The 19,616-nt window shown below is 34.6% G+C and overlaps 1 protein-coding gene across 4 annotated transcripts in view; it reads left to right on the top strand.

Moving 5' to 3' along the window:
* Positions 1-12,843, top strand: part of LOC131065315 (DNA mismatch repair protein MSH6) — a 123,742-nt gene extending 110,899 nt beyond the window's left edge. For all 4 annotated transcript variants that reach the window (XM_057999783.2, XM_057999784.2, XM_059219522.1 and 1 more), the window contains 6 exons: positions 9,498-9,796; positions 9,887-10,024; positions 10,476-10,555; positions 10,726-10,825; positions 10,931-11,060; positions 12,064-12,843. In XM_057999783.2, the coding sequence (XP_057855766.1) occupies positions 9,498-9,796; positions 9,887-10,024; positions 10,476-10,555; positions 10,726-10,825; positions 10,931-11,060; positions 12,064-12,389 (1,073 nt within the window). In that variant the 3' untranslated portion in view covers positions 12,390-12,843. The remainder of the gene's footprint in view (positions 1-9,497; positions 9,797-9,886; positions 10,025-10,475; positions 10,556-10,725; positions 10,826-10,930; positions 11,061-12,063) is intronic.
* Positions 12,844-19,616: the final 6,773 nt, after the last annotated feature.

The following is a 19,616-nucleotide window of genomic DNA, read 5'->3' as shown; positions in this document are numbered from 1 at the left end:
CAGCAAAGATAAAATTTCAATTAAGTTTAGCAAAACAAATTTATCAAAAAAATTATGGTTAAATTTGACCAAATTTAATTTGAATATTTTAAATACTTTAGAATTTTTAAAATTTTAAACTTAGAAAATATATAAAATACTATAAAATTAACAATACCTTCATCAATATATTAAAAATTTCAATATATATTGTAATATATAAATGCAATATGTAACAATATGTTTGATTCTTGCCAAGAAGATTGCAATATGGTAGTTGATTTAAAGTATTGTTGTTAGAATAATTAATTTGCCAATACTACTAAAATAATGTTTTTTTTAAATCACCTGACATAATAGAGATGAAATTTGTTGTACTTTCAAAGTTTTGCTTCTAAAGGCTTCTTGTTTGGTTGGAGTAGTAATCAACTTGTAAAGACCATCACCTCACATACCTTTGGCCAGTACTTGACTATGATCGTAGTTGTGACTTTTGAGCATTATTTGATCATCAAACTCAGCCATATATAAGATTCATCATACTGGAATTTGGAATTAGGTTCTTTCTTAATCCAAGGACATAGGACATGTCATAAAGTTCAAGAATATCACCTTGAAACATGTGGAAAGAAACAATTCGATGAAAAGAACCCCTATTGATTTCTTATTGTCAGTTTTTCTTATATCAGAGTGTAGGTATGATTCTATGAGTAGCAATAAATGTCTTCCTTTCTTCCTAGCCACCTCAGAGCTCATGGGATAGTGAGGTCGATATAGAGAATGCAATTCCGCTTCAGCGTAGGATGGCACTTCAGCGAATAGAGGAATCAAATGCTAACCCCTAAAGTCCTGAACTTGCTACCACTGTTTGCACTTGTGATTTACACCAGGAAGTCCCTTGATAGGGCTTTATAGATTCTGCACTAACTTTGGACAGAATGGAAGGGTCGCACCATAGATAAAATGGTTCTCCAAAAGTTCAAGCCTCACCAATACCTTGCACTGCACAATATATCCGCCCAAGAGTCACTGAAAGAATCATGTCTAGATTACATTGAATCACCAGCGCCACATGAGGTGTAATGATTCTTCTACTCAATAATATTTGAAATTCTTCTCAAATCACAACTTGCTTATAAATAACTACGTCTCTAATAAAATTATCGGGCCTTAAATGAAATGGTTTCCTTATTTCTTTTGAAGGTTCTCACGGCAATATCAAGTGCTTCAACTTCAGATAAATTGCTCCAAATAATGAATCAAGTCCCACTATTGATATAAATTGGCTTTAACAATGACATCTCCAAAGTGATCAAAACCGCAATAAAAGAATAGTTTTGCTTGTTTAAGCACTTGGATACTTTCTCACGAATTTATAGATTAAGATGCCTAAGGAAACAACAATAATAATTTTGCTCATTTAAGCACTTGGATACTTTCTCACGAATTTATAGATTAAGATGCCTAAGGAAACAACAATAATAATTCTTAGAAATAGGGCCTTCCACTTTTCGGATATTATTTCTTGGCAATCCTTATTTATAAACTAAACTTTGGAAATATATTTATCCATAGAACTTATCTGCAAATTTGTCTCTAGCAGAGATTTCACTAATTTGGCTTAGATGTAGACTCTGTCATGAATCCACTCCCCAGAAGAGTCAAGTTTTTGTCCAACTCTCGAAGGTTTTCGTCGCCGAAAATCATAAACCATTTATGACATCATAAGCATGCCTTTGCCACAGCCCTAGGACCTCCTTATAAAGCCCTCTAGGAAACATCAAGAAGATTAGGCCGACTAGAGAACTTTATTTAATAAAGCGATCTTATAAAATATTATATTATATTATTATTATTTAATTAAATTAATTAATACTAAGTCATCATTTGAATATTTTATTTACTTTTTGATAACTTAATAAAAATCAATTTAATTAATTGTCACTTTAAAAATTGGGGTCTTACATTTGACTTCTTGTAATAGGATATAGAGGTATATTTGCCTCTTGCTTTTGAAGTTTGCTGAATTTTTTTTTGTTGAAGGTCATGTGTCTTGATGCTCCATTGTCCACATATGACCCTACATCAAAAATGGTGTTAGTGGATAAGTAAATGAAAGCTCATCCATCGCTAAGGCTTTTGCACTCCCTGCAAATCACTTTTGCTATTGTTGCCTACCTTTATCTTTTTCCTTCTAAGGACTTTGAGAATCATGGTGGCCATTCTTGTGGCATTTGAAACAATTGATATGGCTCAAGTTGTTCTTCCCCCACTAATAAGAATCTGAGTTCTCCTTTTATTTTTGTCCCTTCCCAAGTTCTTTATTGTCATCTTTCCTCATTTTCTCGATGGTGGCTAGGTTCTTACTAACTTCCATTCTGACCAAAGCATATTCGAGTTTGGTTTCTTCTTAATGAAATCATTTTGAAGCTTCTCATGAGCACAAACACCTTGAACCAATGGATCCTAGGTTGAAGAGAATCCATTCTAAGGCTATGGAAACTAACCTTTCATTCTCCACCTTTACTCTGGTTGCAACGAGTTGATAATGAAGTTTTGTGATTTCATTAAGTAGGTGGTTGTTGTGTTTGTGTTACTCATACATGTGGCATTGAGTTTATTCTGTAGCAACATCTTATGGGGATGTGAAAATATCTTATGAGAGATGTTCACATTCTGATATAGAGTGATCAAGGCATCATACATCTTTTTATTATGTTTAGCCTGTTTAATAGGATTAGATAGCAGTACAACCTTAGTGTCTACATAAACCCAAAGATCAACTTATTCCAACAGCATTTGCAATTTGTGCTTCCAAGGTGTAAATTTGGAAGCACCCTCTAGGTGATCACACTCTTTGAGATCAAGATAAGTCATGTTTGAAGCTGCTGGAAGACACTGAAATTAAACAGTTATAGATCAATGCTCCATATTACTACAATCCCTAGAGTAAGGGCACTGAAATGTTCTAACAACTCCCTTTCACAAGTAGCAGCACATTCCATTCAGAAGCTAAGAAAATTTCAGTTGCAACGCTCCAATGCCATTTTAAAATTTAGACCATAGAATGCAAATTCTGTGCTCAAAGAATTAACCTAAATTGCTTAACTGAACTCCAATCAAAACTACAATCCTGAGTATTATAGCCTGCAAACACACTTTGTTGAAAATACAAACATTTGAAACCTGCTTTTAGTTATTATTTTACACTCAAATTAGAATTGTACTCGAGCATTGTTCTTTTGTAGCCTATGTTTTTTTTGCTGCTAAGTTATGCACCCAAGATCTCTTTTATAGATTAAGATAATCTTTTGGTCTATATAGAGAAAGACAGAAAATAAAATAGAAGACAAAAGCCTTTATTCTAGAAACAAAAAACATCTTATCTTCATGAATTTATAATCCCTCTAATTATACAAAAAGCTAGAAAAGCCCAATGTTCAACTAAAAATAAAAATAAAAACAAAACAAAACTAAAGCTTAAACCTTCCATCACCATGCAGTTGTAGGGAAAAAACACTAAAAATTAAAAAAGAAAGCTGTTTGCTTGCATTGCCCAGTTGTAGAACAGCAGCCGAGCAGCACATTCGAAAAGCTAACACAATAGCGAATGAGTCCTCTGGAGTCCTCACCCATCATTTACTTGCATTGGTTGTGAAAATGTATCTTTGGATAAGGGTAGTTAGGAACCACCACCTATTGAAAGTGGTGATTGTGCATTAGTGTCTATTTTGTTGAGATTGCGATTGTTTAGCTTAGCAAACCACACAATTGAAATGGAACATTACAAGCTGCCTCTTTACTAATGGGGATTTAGAAGTAATCTCTGTATGTTATAACAGGTATAACATTGTGGTTCATTGTGTTTATTTTAGTGAAGAGTTGAGGTGAAGATGAAAGATTTGTAAATGGTAATGGCACTAAAGCAAAGCAACACAAATTTTATTTGCTGCTCTACATTATCTTTGTTTAAATTCACAACTATAATAGTAGTACCGCACCAATATGACTACAAAAAAGTGGTCACTATTGCAGCTAGTGGTCACTATTGAACTAGGAAAATGACTGCTAATTAAAAGGCATGATCATATTCTATATCAATTGAATTGATATAGAATATGATCATGCCTTTTAATTAGCAGTCATTTTCCTAGTTCAATAGAATTGATATAGAATATGATCATGCCTTTTAATTAGCAGTCATTTTCCTTTACTACCATGTTTTCATGATGCCAGAGAGATGTGCAGATGTTTGTTTGCAAATACCACTTTTTATAGGCACTATCCCAAACCTTCTCCAAGGAGGAATTTTTAGAACTTGTAGATGTTGGAAGTGAAATCACTCTGAGAGAGGGGGGGGGTGGGGAATCAGAGTGAATGAATTTTGACTCAACAAACACTTTAAAACATTTTTTAATCTTTGACAACCTTGTTTAATAATTTGAGACTGAAGAGTGACAGTGAATTTGCAAGCCAAGAATTTGAACCAATGTGACTTAACCACTTAACAACCAAACTGTTATTAAAGCATGCAAATATGATCATTCAATTATCAAGAAGAATAGTCTTTTTGATGCTTTCAAATAGGAATGACTTTGTCTTTTCAACAAGTTTAAATTGTGTATTGCAAAGATAACAACTTGTAAACAAAATAAGAACTCAAGGACAGCAGTGTATAACATGAAATAACAAATGAACTGAAATATCAGAGCATCAACTAATGGAACACATTAAGAGACAAAATAGACACATAACACCATGAATTTCATGAGTGGAAAATCCTCTTGGGGTAGAAAAACCACTCGGTAAAAGTTTCTTTCTATTATCTCAAAGAGCACCAACTCTGTAGATAATAATTTTGAAGCACCAACTTCAAGGATCACCAACCCGTATTCCTCATGCAAAGTATATGTCTCTGATTACAAACACTCATAACCTTATAACTGCACTATGTATGTGCAATTACAAAATTATCAGTGACTGTATAAGTTTTGCATAATGATGTTCAATGATTCCAATTACAAGGTACTATTAATACAGTACATGAATATCTCTCATAAATCTTTGTAACAATATCAGAGAACCACAAACAAAATCTCATAAAAACTCTGTTATGAAAACCAGAGTAACCAATGAATCTCAAGTATCAACAAAATAATGCTCTGAAGAATTCTTTGAAAATATCCAACCTCCAACATTCTCAATGATGTGTCTTTTTATATCAAATGAAATGTCTCTGTGTCTCCAAAGTATACCCTCAAGTTAGGGTATCTTAACCCTAGTAGGGTTTCTAACAATAACTGAATATAGTTGCAGAAAATAGAAACATGTATTTTCAAATAATAATATCATTCTGCAACTTTACAAAAAATGAACCCTTGTTCTCTTCTTTTTGTTTTAGAAACTGAATCTTCAACAGTTATTTCAAGTGGAAACAAAAAAAATTCATTTCGAAAATGAAACCCCAAATAATCTCTGAAACCTCAAAATAAATTTACTTTTCTGTCAATGTATTTTACCTTTCAAACAATGAAAAAACCAAAATGATGATACCTGAAAGGAACCTACGAAATCCCTGAATATCTGTAGCAAATCCCACTAAAATCGCCCAAATAAACGACCAATCGAATCCTTGGAGCTTGTAGAGTAACATACTGGAAACCCACAATGAAATTCCGTCACAAAAACGCCTTGTAACTGTCACAAGCTATGTCATGGTGGCGGATTGAGCTAGGGTTTCAAAATGAAACAAATGAAATATCCTTTGCCCTTTGTTCATATTACATCGAGTCCAAATAACAATGAAGTGTAATTTGAAGTCCATGACAATGCAAACATATGACTGTCGAGTCATCATAAAAATCATGTGCCAAGTCATCATTATCTGCCCAGTCAACATAAAAGCTCGAACCATATCATTACGGTGGTAAAGATGCCAAGTATGTGTCAAGTCGACACAGTGAAGTGTATAGTATAATTGCTGTCAAGCTCAAGTGTTTTAAAGCACTTATAAAAAAACATAATCATTAACCATGAGTCGGTATTTGAAAGACCGACAGCACATTATAAATGTGCTATAAAATAACCAATATATCCATGCCGACAAGCACTAAGCTGTGCTTGATAAAATTTACATACTGATGGCATATTAAGTGCTTATTTAAATGACAACCAAGGTTATAAATGCCAATAAACACATTTGAATGTTTTTAACACAATGAGCACAATCAAGGCATTAGGATATGCCAATAGCAAAGAAATGCTATATAATATGTAAGTGACCATGCACTAAGTGTGCAATATTCAAACCAATGTGTGTCATGCAATGATCTATCTAGGTGCTATATCACCTAAACAAATGTGATCAAAGCCAATATCATATAGCCATGTTTATGTGAGCAGAATCACTATTCAAGTATACCAATCAAATTATGTACTGCCATAAATGAGTCAATACCAAAGTATGTAACACTGCCAAAACATCATTGTGTCTCCCGAAATAATGTATGCAATGTCTAAGGAGAAACCACTTTGCAGGGTACACAATATCAACTGTAATAACATGTCATATACCTGGGTCACATAAACCTGTGAAGATGTAGACCTGTGCCAGTGATCAGATGATCAAGTCACCTCTGCACATAACCCAGTTCATCAGTAAAAAATGAAATTGAATCAAATCACCATGATAAATTATCACAATACCAATGTCACTGCCTGAACAAAGAAGTCCTTTTTGTCATCAAGGACAAACACAAAGGGCAACAGTGGAGACCAAATATGGATTGTAATTCATTCTTCCTAGAGAGGATGCTTGAGTTGTAAGAGGCATTGGAGCTAATGGTCATGGCATGAGTGGGATTGGTGGCCCAAGTCCAAGTTAGAGCAGTGGAATAAGCTAAAGGAAGTGGTGAAGGTTGATAGTCTTTAGATCGTTGCCAAATACATTCTCTCAGTCATATCTCTAGTTTTCATAGTAACTAGACATGCGGACATTAATGCAGCAACTTTGGAGAGGTGTATGTGTGCATTGACTACATGCTTGGCCAAATGAAGACTGTTGTACAAGTGAAAGACTCCACCTTGTAGTTCAATAATGAACACATTAGGCCTATCACTAGTTAGGAGAAGCTCAGCACCCCATTCATGTGGCTGCCTATGCATTGAATGCGAAATGGTATCTGCAAAGGCTTGACAGCGTTTCCCATAAGGGAAATGTTGGGTTGAATTTGGAATTTGGTGTATATTATGTACTCTCAGCTCTTGATAAGGTTTGTGCTTGTGCCCAAAAACTATTTCAGCCTTATACGTCTAATGTCTGAATTATTTTAAGTGTGACACATAAATGGGCATGAAATAAAAAAATCCTTTGCTTTATGCTAAAGGCTGCTGTTAATTCCCATGTCATTGAAAAGGATTGAAAACTGATGAATTTCTTTTTACCTCTTTTGAGAACTGAGATATGCTCATCGGATTGGACTCATAATGTCATGTCCCCTCCTTGATCATTATATATAACCTAAATGAAGTAATTATTATTAATTAATATAATAACTATCAACAAATGATTACTTGGAATAATTAAATATTATTAAAAAATTTAATATTTATCAATTAATATTCTTGAATTATTTAATTAAAATGAATCAATATTATATTTGAAAATATTATAAATAAATATTACATATTAATAAATAACAGTATGTAACTGGAATTGATCAATAATGAATTATTAAGTAAACATTCATTATCATTTCTAACAAATATAATAATGAATAAATTCAGAGAACAAATAAAAACAATATGTAATACTGAATCCTGATCAATAAATAGGATTAATTATTAAATCATATGCTAAGTAGACTGCTGGTGTCAGAGATTGTCCCCTCAACAATGGACAGTGATAAGTCTAAGCAGCAATTAATATAAGAAGTTACAATTAAAAGATAGCATCTTGCCATTACCCATAATGCCAAGGCTGCGATTTGTATTGATGAACTGAATGATTAATAACCCCTCAACAATGGACAGTGATAAGTCTAAGCAGCGATTAATATAAGAAGTTACAATTAAAAGATAGCATCTTGCCATTACCCATAATGCCAAGGCTGCGATTTGTATTGATGAAGTGAATGATTAATAAGTTGTTATGAAGAATGACGAATTTGAAGGGACATTACACAATAAAGACTATTGTAACTCAGTGGCACTGAATGGAGTATCCAATTAATAAAGAAGATTAATTAGTCATAAGCAAACACTAATTAGAGAACAGTGCGATTAAATTAAAGAGGCATGATAAGTAAACAGCGATCATTTTCGAAAGGTGCGATTAGCATATGAGAAGAAGAATAAATGAATAGTTGTATCTTTTGTAAACGCCACCTGTCGTATTCACAATCAAGATATAAAAAAGGCAATTCAACCATTCAAGGTGGAGGGAATAACAAGCAGGGAAGGGAAAACTACATCAGGGAAGATAGGAATAAATTAAGGAAAGACAAAGAGGGAGATGGCAGTTACATCGCCTGGAAATTACTTATGGGTGTAATACTGTCAATAAAATAATAATACTGCTAATTATTTATAATAATAATACTGAAAATAATGTCATAATAACATACTGGTATGATACTGCTAATAATATATTGTATGATGCTGCTAGTAATATGTCGGATGGTGCTAATACAGTTGAGTACTGTTAGTATAGGAGGATATATCTGAATCCCATCATCCCATTTGGATCTCTCTCAAGAGCATTTGCTGTAGGCACATAATTGATTGCATAAGGAATGTAGAATACATAATCTAATATAATATAATCTATAAGGAATATATAGATATATATATATATATATATATATATATATATATAATCTGCAACCATCGATCAGATCAGACCAGAACCTTTATTAAGCTACAGGTATTAACATCCTTGTTCTTGATGGTAAGCATGGGAAGGTGTTTAATATGCATGCTTAATTTAAGAAGCATGATAATGTTATTATACAGAACTTAATAATAAAAATATTATAGAAAGTAATATAATGATTATAAATATTATAAGAACTGCTCTGCAGTAAAATAAATATTATAATACTATCTGAAAATAAATATAAATATATATATATACAGAAACAGTAATTTGAATGAACATTTTACTAATTGAATTATGAAATATTGCAGAACTGATTCAGGTTAAGATAGATTTGTCTCCTATTCAGTTTAGTTTAAGTCATAAGTTTATTGAAATAGATTAGTCATGGGTAAAGCAGCTTAAGCATAGTAGGGGACATTACACATAAATTTAATATTATGAAACCCATGATTTAAAATGTTTGCTAAAAGTTTGTATTGATAGAAGCATTCTGGTGAAACAATGCAAAGCACTCATTAAATTGACCTCATGATAATTATTGTATGGGGAAGCTGTATTTAGAGAATAACTTATAGAATTTAATATTTATAATGATTGTGTTTCATTATATAACTATTCTTTTTGTTTTGGCCTTTTGCAGAGATGGATGTATTGATAAGTTTAGCATTTGCAAGTGATTATTTTGATGGACCTACATGTAGACCAACTGTCAGATATGCTAACAAGTTCTCATCTGATGAAGTTGAAGCCCCTTTTATCTATGCTAAAGGATTGCGACATCCAATTTTAGCCGGTTTAGCTGCCAGTGGATCCTTTGTCCCAAATGATGTCAATATTGGTGGCCTTAAAAATTCTAGTTTTATGCTTCTAACAGGACCAAATATGGGTGGAAAATCAACTCTTCTTCGGCAAGTGTGCTTGGCAATTATTTTGGCCCAGGTTGGATGATATTCTTGCAAATTGTTAAAGCTAGTTTATTGATATACTTATATTACTTTGGCTGAGAATTCGTTTCCTTCTGGTCTATAGCTTGGGGCAGATGTCCCTGCTGAAGAATTTCAACTTTCGCCAGTTGATCGTGTATTTGTTCGTATGGGAGCAAGGGATCACATCATGGCTGCTCAAAGTACTTTCCTTGTTGAACTCTCAGAGACTGCGAGTATGCTGGTAAGTTGCCAAATCTTTTTATGTGTGTTGTATAGCATGCCTTACTTTTGTTTAAGGTTATGGATCTGCTTATCATCCTAGAGTGGCTTTCCATCTGATTGCAATTAAGTTTTAAAAGGTTATGGATCTGCTTATCATCCTAGAGTGGCCTTCCATCTGATTGCAATTAAGTTTTAACCATAGCCTATTCCAAAACAACCAACAAGCTAATGCCTTATCAAGCCCATGGGCCAAGTAGTCATCAAAATTTAACTTCAAATAAGACATCAGTAAGGGCATGACTACCGGGTTTTGAATCTGGGTTATATTTATTACAAGTGCCCCCATTATACCACTAGACCACAGCTCGACAAACTGATTATTTTTCCCTTCCTGTTTGTGCTTTTTGATTCCAATTTTCTCTGTAAAAATAATTTCTTCTATAACTCGTGAGCTTTGCTTAAACTGGCAGTCATCTGCAACGAGAGATTCATTTGTGGCATTGGATGAACTTGGACGCGGAACTGCAACTTCTGATGGTCAGGCTATTGCGTGAGTATACACTGTTAAATCCTACAATTTTGGCAGTGTAAGAGTAATATTAATCATGATTCAATCGATTTTCGCAGTGGCTCATGTGTTTGTTTTCAATAAGGTTCTTTTCATTTGTAATTATTTTCTTGTAACATGTTCTCTATTGAGAAGTTGCAATATGCTTACAGACATGCAGTGCTGGAGCATTTGTCACATAGGATTGGATGCCGTGGCATGTTTTCTACTCACTATCATCACCTAGCCACGGATTATCAAAATGATCCAACTGTAATATTTTATTCTTTTGTCTCCTATATCTGCTTATATAACCTGAACTATTCTGTAATAGTTACTATACTACATATTGTATCAACATTTATTTTTCCATTATAGGTTGGTCTGTACCACATGGGTTGTAAAGTTGGAACGCGAGTTGGGGGTGCAGAAGAGGTGACATTTTTGTACAAAATCACTCCGGGTGCATGTCCAAAGAGTTATGGGGTGAATGTAGCCCGACTTGCAGGTATCCCAAAATTTATCCTGGTCATTAACCTTGAAAATATTTGAATCATTTCCTGTTTTTGCTTTGTATTAATTGCCCATGTTTATTTGGGTTTGATGTTTTTTACCTTTCAGTATTTTGATTGCAATTTGCCACGAGTGTTAAAAAAGGCACTAAATGTTTGGTCTTACTAGATTCCAAATGTCAGTTTCTTAAAGTCATAAATATCATCTTCATTATGAGACCATCCAAGATTCTGTAAAACTGTTAGGAAGTTGGTTGACTGTGGATGCCAATACTCATCCAATCATTATTTAAATGTTGACTGCTCAGCTTCTTGGGATGTATGGCTCTGTATGATTGAAATATTGGCTGATACATTAAATAGTATAATCCATATTTTGGGATATGTGGTTCTGTATGATTGAAATTATGACTGATACATAAAATAGTATAATCCAAATTTTGGGATGTATGGCTCTGTATATCATGCCTGATACATAAAATAATATGATCCAATTTTTTTAATTGATCAAAACAAGATTTCCGTGACTGATTTCAGGTCATGGAACTTAAGAATGATCATAATTAGGATTAAATTAGTTTTGTCATTTGTTTCTTCTTCTTTAATACAGTGAATTGCATGAATCATGTAATTGCAGATTATGGATATAAGTGCATCTTTTGGCAAATCAAACATGTCCATTTGGTCTAATGGTCTTATGGCCTTTACCAGTCTTATGGGCATCGCCATGCTAATTTTTAGCTAACATTTCAAAACGGTTTTATAACTTTGTGCACCTTTATATCTTTGAGGCAAACATCTTGATAGCATATGAAAGGGGGGTTACTTATGGAACCTTTGACTTGAGCCAAATATTTTTTATGATTTTATGTTAACACTGGCACACAGAAAGGTACAATTGTTATATGGCATTTAAATCTGCATCTTGGTGTTGAAAATACACAAACGTGTTGTGATAATGTGAAACTGGGGGTAATTAAGCTTTGTCAATGACTGCAGGAATGCCAGACACGATACTTGAAAGAGCTGTGAAACAATCTGCAGATTTTGAGAGGCAGTATGGGCAGAGGACAATTGGACGTGATGCTAGGCCTTTGACCTCTATTATTTGCAAGGAGGGAATGCTGTTGGAAGAGGTTATAAATGTTATAAATAATATCCATAGTTCACAAATTGCAACAGCTACCAAGATGAATAATCTGGTTGGAGTGTGGCAAAAATTAGTGCCATTTGCTGCAAAAGATTATGTTCACACCAAGTCATCGTCAGGAGCATCTCTGTTTGATGATCATTCTCTTTGTAGCACAATTCCAATAGAAATGTAATTATAATGTTTAATAATCCATGTAGTTGTCATGAAAAGGATGGTTGCTAGGTTTTTTGCGCACACTAGTTATCATGGAACCAGGACCGTCGGTATATATTTTTCTCCATAGAATTTGTTGGTGCGAAAATTGTCTACAACTGTTTGGCATGCTAGCTCATTTTTGAAGAATGTTCTGCAGTGTGGTGGGATGCCAATTTCAATGGAAAGTTTTATATGGTGCAGCATGATGCAGCTTGTCACAGTGGAATGATTTTTCTTTCTAGGACCTATGTAAATCATGCAATGCAATGTAAATTCTCTGGTGCAATTTTTCATCTAGTATTACTTGTGTTAAGCTCTTGCTGTGTTATCATTAGCTCGCCATCCTCATTGACAGGCCTTCAGTCATCTTGATAAATGATTATTTTTGCAAAGTACAATAAGATCGTGCATATGTTATGTACCTTTAGTGACTTATATGTACACTTCTTTCTGTAATTAACTTATCCCTAAGGGCATGTTTGGGTTTCAAGTATAAATACCTATCATGAAATGAACTTTAGCCACAGGTAGGCCATTATGGCTTACTGGTATTGCTTATATAATACAGTTGTTTATAAAGTGTTGCGGCAGCCGCCCAGGTGTGATGTGTTTTGCACTTTGCATAAAGGATAACTGGTATGCAGCTATGGATGTGTAGTTAATTATTGATATTAATACTGATGGCCAATTGTGCTATTCCTCGGCAATATGATTCAGAGCCCTGAGATCACAGGATTTCCAAGGCTATCAATTTTTTTGGAATCTACGATTACAAATTCAATAACACGTATATGTATTTTTTAGCTGAAGTTGAATCCATAAAACCCTTATGTTTGATTAGGACCAATACTTATATGAGGATTTTCATACCACAATGAAAAGGTGAATAGTTTTACTTGTGGATTTATTACAAAACTTTATGAAGCAGATGGTAGTCGTAATGTAGCCAATTGAGAAACTCGTGTGAAGTCTTCAACAAGACATTGGCCATGACTTGATATATGCAGTATAATGAACCATGTCTTTTCTCTACTGCTGTCCAAGAAGATTGTTGCAATAATGGTAGATTCTGATGGATGATGGTAACAGTGGTCACAGGTTTTGCTAGTCTTCAGTTGTGCAGCTAGAAAGCTTTTTGATAAAATCATTTTGTATGTATATGCTTAAACTATATACGGCTTCCCATTCATTGCATATGAGGTGAAGCTGAGTTTCATATTTAAGAAAATAAAATCAAACTATTGTTTCTGGGGTTTGTCTGGGCACTTTGGATAGCCCCATTGAGCTTGATTTGGCATATACGTAATCCTTTTAAGTATAAGTTTGATAAGATGAATTCATATGTACTGAATTTCTAGACAGAGATCAAGACAAAATGTTAACTAGAGAATATATATGTGAAAATCATCGAGAAGATCCCCGAGGCTATAAGAAATACATACATACATTGTTAGCTTTACATGGAAAGATCATGAATCTTTTTGTATTCTAATGAGTATGGTAACTTAATTACTCTGTATTTATGAGGAATTAGGCATGTTTTTTATAAAGCCAAGAAACCATGCTTTTGGAAATGGCAGCATGTTTGTGAAGAAGCATGAGATGAGACAAGTACAAGGTGGTCATTTGTTTTGATATATTCAAATAGAAGATGAATTAAAACCATGTAGAATAAACTTAATATACTGCTTATAAGTTTGGAAGTATGGGCAAATGAAACTTCCAGGCAAAATTTAAGGTGAAACAAAAAATGTGGTTTTATTTGTAATCATAATATTTTTAATTGAAAAAAGTATATAAAACTTACAAGGAACAGAAGTTACGTTCATAAAGTAAAATTAAGGAATCCCTCCTCATATAGACAAAAGATAGAAAACACCTGAACCTGCTCCCCAATTGGCCGGGTTAACATATTTTCAAAACCACTCGGACTTGTGGCTTATACAATCAAAACCAAGTCAACACTCAACTTCCCGATACCGAGAGGGCAAGTATCCTTGCCTTTAAGTAATCACATGTGATAGAAGCACTCAGTAATCACGTGTGCTCAATCTAGTTTTCACTCAATTGTTGAAGAAAAGTACCAAGTAGTGACAGTAATCAACAGATTTGATTGTACATAGTCTCATTTACTGAACTTACTAATATTTATTGCTTTGCTTTTGGATTTTACTATGTGATTTTGTTTGCATCAATGTTTTGGATCACACTCTATGATCCATCATCAGAGTGAGAGCTGTAAGATGATTACTAGTATTTTCTTTGTAGAGATACTATTACACTCTACAGTGCAAAATGATATAGATTTTTCAAGTAGTGACAGTAATCAACAGAATTGATTGTACATGGTCTCATTTACTGAACTATTATTTCTATAAGTACTATTACACTCTACAGTGCAAAATGATATGGGTTTTCTAACCTTTTCTGTATTGGATTTTCATGGACAACCTTTTTACATATCAACATCTAGAATCACCAGAATTACATGTGCTGCATGCCAAAAGAAAAAGTAAAGATGCCTTCTGAGTAGTGGTAAAAATATTGAGAAAAAGGGTGCCCATTTTAGCCCTTACATGTTAGGTTTGTTTTAATTAAGTTTTTGGTGGTTACATTAGCAGGAAAATTAAGTGCAGTTGCGATGCCATCATAGTTCATGCAATTGCAACTAACATTACTAGTTTTTATCAAAGGAGCCCCTGAAACAAATCAAGGGACCATCATAACCCTATTGAGCAGGATTACTAATATCCACCTTTATTAATTCTAACCCCATTGAGAAAGATTACTAATATACTCCTTTATTAATCATAACCCCATTGAGAAGGATTACTAATATCCTCCTTTATAACTCTGGTGCTACAAAAAATATTTTTGGTATCATATAATTTTATTATTTCATCCAAATCATTCATAAGATAAATGCATGATAAAAAATTGCTACCATTAAGTTCTAGACCAAAATTATTATAGATAAAGCTTTACTGAGCTGGGATATTATTCAAGTTTAAAAGAGGTTATTATAATAATCACTTGTGAAAAGGTTACAGGGGTACCTAAGTTTCATGGGGGTGAAATGAAGCAGGGGGCAGCTGTAGCAGTTATTAAAGATTTTCAATCACTAGGGCACCATGCATAATTTTATAAATACCAATCAGTAGTATGGCAGCAGATCAGAACATTGCCCGTCCCAAAGATTTGCAAAACTTAAATCAGCTTAAATTGATATTCGCTGGTTGGGTAGTTTTGTTGGTATGGCAAACATTTACGTTTCTGAATATGAGAGTTTCACAAAAAGCCATGGCAGCCAAAACTCATAATGTTGGGTGATTTCCTGTATCTGATTTGGATATGACCTGAATTTAGATCACCATGTAATTAACAATAAACAACTGGACAAGGACAGAACCATTTACTCTCAGAATAACATCTAATCAAGAGCATCAAGGCCAGCAGAAAACAGGAAAATCATTATTGTGTAAAGCAAGGTTGCCGGTTTGGGTTCGGGGATTGTATTCTGCAGTTGTGCTAATTTTTTTTTTGGAGTTTGGGTTCGTAAGTGCAAAAATATGTAAAACTCGTAAAGATATATAATATTTATGCAGCCTAGAAGCATGAAAATTAAAAATTGAGTAACACATAATTTAAAATTAATATAATATTTTACTTATTAAAAATAAAATAATATTATTAAATTTGAATACTTTATAATAAATTTAAAAAATATTACAATGTAGGTATATTCAAAAAATTTAATTTAAATAAAACAATATTACTAAATTTGTATACTTTATAAGAACATTCAAAATTTTAGTTGGCTATCTAGGTCTTAGCTCTAGGCAATATTTTTTTTTTGATCGGTAAAGGCAGAGCCGAGATTTATATTAATTTGAATTAATTACAGTATCTTCAAGCTAAGAGAACATAAAAACCATTCTCGGCAATCCAGCAAAAAAATGGTTTCCAAAATAGGCAGGAAACCATTATCATTATGATTTATTTTCTTTTTTAAAAAACCAAACGGAAATTATGCAGTCTTGAGATAATAGAACTAAAAAGTTTATATGGCAGATTCCCAACTGCCTAGACAACAAAGAGTTTAAACATAATAAGAAACCAAACTAAGCTATATATGATTTTGAATTAAGTTTTGAGGAAAAAAAATTTCACAACATTGAAAAGAAAGCCTAGCTTGCACTAGGAGGATCAAGTTGGGGCAGATCAATTCTCACTCTTCCTTGATCTCTGCCTGCTGGATGACCATAGCCACGACCAGAGACCCGACGACCTCTCCTTGAACCACCCCTGCAATTTTGGTCGGCTTGGGGTTCTACATCTGCAACGGGCAAGATTCCATTGAGTATTGTAAATTGGAAGAGATCTTCCTCTTTTCCCCGAGGCTCCGGGTTTTCTCTTAGGAATCGCCATTTGAGGTAGCTCAAACCAACTCCAGCGAAGACTCTGTGTTTGTCCAAATCTTTCCCCTTCAAATCCAACAAGAAAGGATAATATTTGATGAGCTCTCCATGAGCATTGAAGAGAATCCGGTCGCTTGGCCGAGGTGCCCCAGAGTCGTGGAAGGCCTTATTCATAATTTCTTGGAATTCTTGAAGAATTTCTTTAGGAAAGAGCTCCTTAGTGAGGCTCCATACATGCTTAGGTAGTTTTTGGTCCAACAGAGAAGCCACAAATCTAGATAAGATGATGGTGTTGTCTCGTGGGTACTCTTCCCTATTCAGATGAGCGCTACCCAGAATCATCTTTACTGCTAGGAGAACTGGAGGGTCAGCCTGAATGAGGAGACACTTCAGTCTCAAATCCGTGATCTTTCTGAAAGAGACTTGGTGTGTGGAGGCTGAGAGGGAAATGAGAGTGTCTGCACCAAAGCATGAGGAGGGCCTTGGGTAGACACTCATAATGAATCCAAACGGTGTCAGTTGACACGGTTGATCAAAGAAAAACTGACAGGAGAAAAGAAAACCAGTATGAATTAAGAGAAGATTACTGCAAGATAGAAATGAAAGCAGCGTGCAGAAAACGCTTCAACAAGATAATCGGGCGCACATCTCAAAACCTAATAATGAGGAACGAGTTTGCATTAAAAACTCCAACGAAGGTGGCAGAGAATAATTGTCTTGGGCAAGCCAAGTTTCCCAGGCGCAGATAAAAAGAGAAACTTGCGGACAACACATACCTAGGGTACAAAATGACGGTAGAAGCGTAGATAGGAGAGAGCTTAGTTAGGTTAAGCAAAAGGTTGGTAGAAGCTGAACTGGACCCACCACAAAACCCAAGGCTAAGTGGAGATTTGAGTTCAAAATAAATATAGCTGTTAACCCAAACCCGCCAAAGGAGTGCAGGTAAAAATTAATACAAAAACTAAAATTTGCTCGCCTCAATCAAGATGATGAAAAGCATTTTTCCAAGACTCTAAATGGGCGAAACCTACTGAATGGTCTGATTTGCTTTACCACTAAGTCGATCACCTTGCTCCCACCAGTGAATGAATGTTCCTTGAGCTGCTATTTTTGATAAGGCATTTGCCACTGCATTAGCTTCCCTGTAGATATGTTTAGCTTCATAATGCTCAATTCTGGTCAAATTTTTTAATATTTTCTCTAAAATTGCTTGAAATCTCCAATTTGGAGTTTTTTTCTTTCTAATTGCATTTATTGCTATCTCCAAGTCTCCTTCCACTGAGACATTTCTTAAGCCATGGTTGATAAGTCCATCAAACCAAGTTGCAGAGCTGTGAATTCTGCTATATTATTAGTGTTTGGTGGGATTGGCTTTGCCATTTTCCCTATGATTGCTCCTGATTGATCTCTGATTACGTAACCTATTCCAGAGGGGCCTAGGTTACCTCTGGAGGCCCCATCAAAGTTTAATTTTACCCAATCAGGCTTTGGGGGGACCTGGTTGCATCTTTTCTAGCATTGATTTTTTGACCAGAGGATGGAGGAATTGTGATCCCTTGCCACTTTAGCCTGATACTTTCATCCCATGAAGAGAAGACTTTGGACTGATCCAAAGAAAAAGCTATTTTGCAGTTGACTGATTCCACTATTGTTGATTCAATTGAGTTTAGAATTGATTCTTGCCTCCTAGCTTTGCCTTCAAATAGGCCTATGATTCCTTTCTTTCCAGATTTCCCAGACTAAGCATGACGAGGACACTTCCATAATTTGACTCAGGGAGCTCTCCTTAAGAGGAAGGGGCCAACTTTGGAATAAAGACTTAATGTCATTCGGCAGGGCAATAAACAAACCCATCTTAGCACATAGCCATCTCCAACATTTAGAAGCAAAGGGGCAATTCAATAGGAGGTGATCCACTGACTCTGAGTAGGCTTTACACAAAATGCATCTTGATGGTCCTTCGTAACCCATTCTTGTAAACTTATTTGCAGTTAAAATGTTTTTTTGAAAGGCTAGCCATGCAAAGATGCTTGCTTTTGGGATGATTTTGGGCTCCAAAAAAGCTTCAGAGGGATGTCTTGCTTGTCCTGATCTGCAAGACTGGCTAGAATTCTGTATCCATCTTTTGAATTATACTGCCCTATTTTGGATGACACCCAGATCAAAGAGTCTACCCCTCTTCTGGGGCTAATATTTCTTGCTTCTAGTTATTCTAGGAGTTGATCTAGATCTTCCCTTGGAATTGGCAGGCCCTCCATTGATTTCCATCTCCAACTTTGGGAATTCGACATGTCATCCATTTCCAAGTAGTCTCTAACTCAGAAATCCCAATGATGTTTAAACCAGTGTTCTGTAGCAGGAATGTTAGTTGAGTTTTCTAAAGGTGGATAGCCACCCCAAGAGTCCTCTCAAAATAGGCTAGATGAACCATCATGAATATCCCAAGAGATCGATTTTGAAACCAGATTTCTGCAGGAAATGATGAAATTCCAGGTTCTAGACCCCTTGGGAAAATTGTCTGTTCAGAGGATGTTGAGATGGTCTTGGTCTGGTAGATACTTTGTTGCCAGCATTCTAACCCATGTTGCATTGGGGTTTTTTATGAACTTCCAGACTAATTTAGCTCCTAGGGCTATGTTTTGCAATTTAAGGTCTTTGATGCCTAGGCCACCCATTGTTCTGGGCTTGATAATTATGTCCCAAGCTATTAAGGCAATTTTATGCTTCTCCTCAGTATTTTGCCAAAAGAATTAGCACTAGATGTTAAGGATAATATGAAAGAATTA

This window comes from Cryptomeria japonica, chromosome 4, assembly GCF_030272615.1.
Source record: "Cryptomeria japonica chromosome 4, Sugi_1.0, whole genome shotgun sequence".
Classification (NCBI taxonomy): domain Eukaryota; kingdom Viridiplantae; phylum Streptophyta; class Pinopsida; order Cupressales; family Cupressaceae; genus Cryptomeria; species Cryptomeria japonica.
Note: the sequence above shows the minus strand (reverse complement) of the source record. Positions and strands in the feature narration are given on the sequence as shown.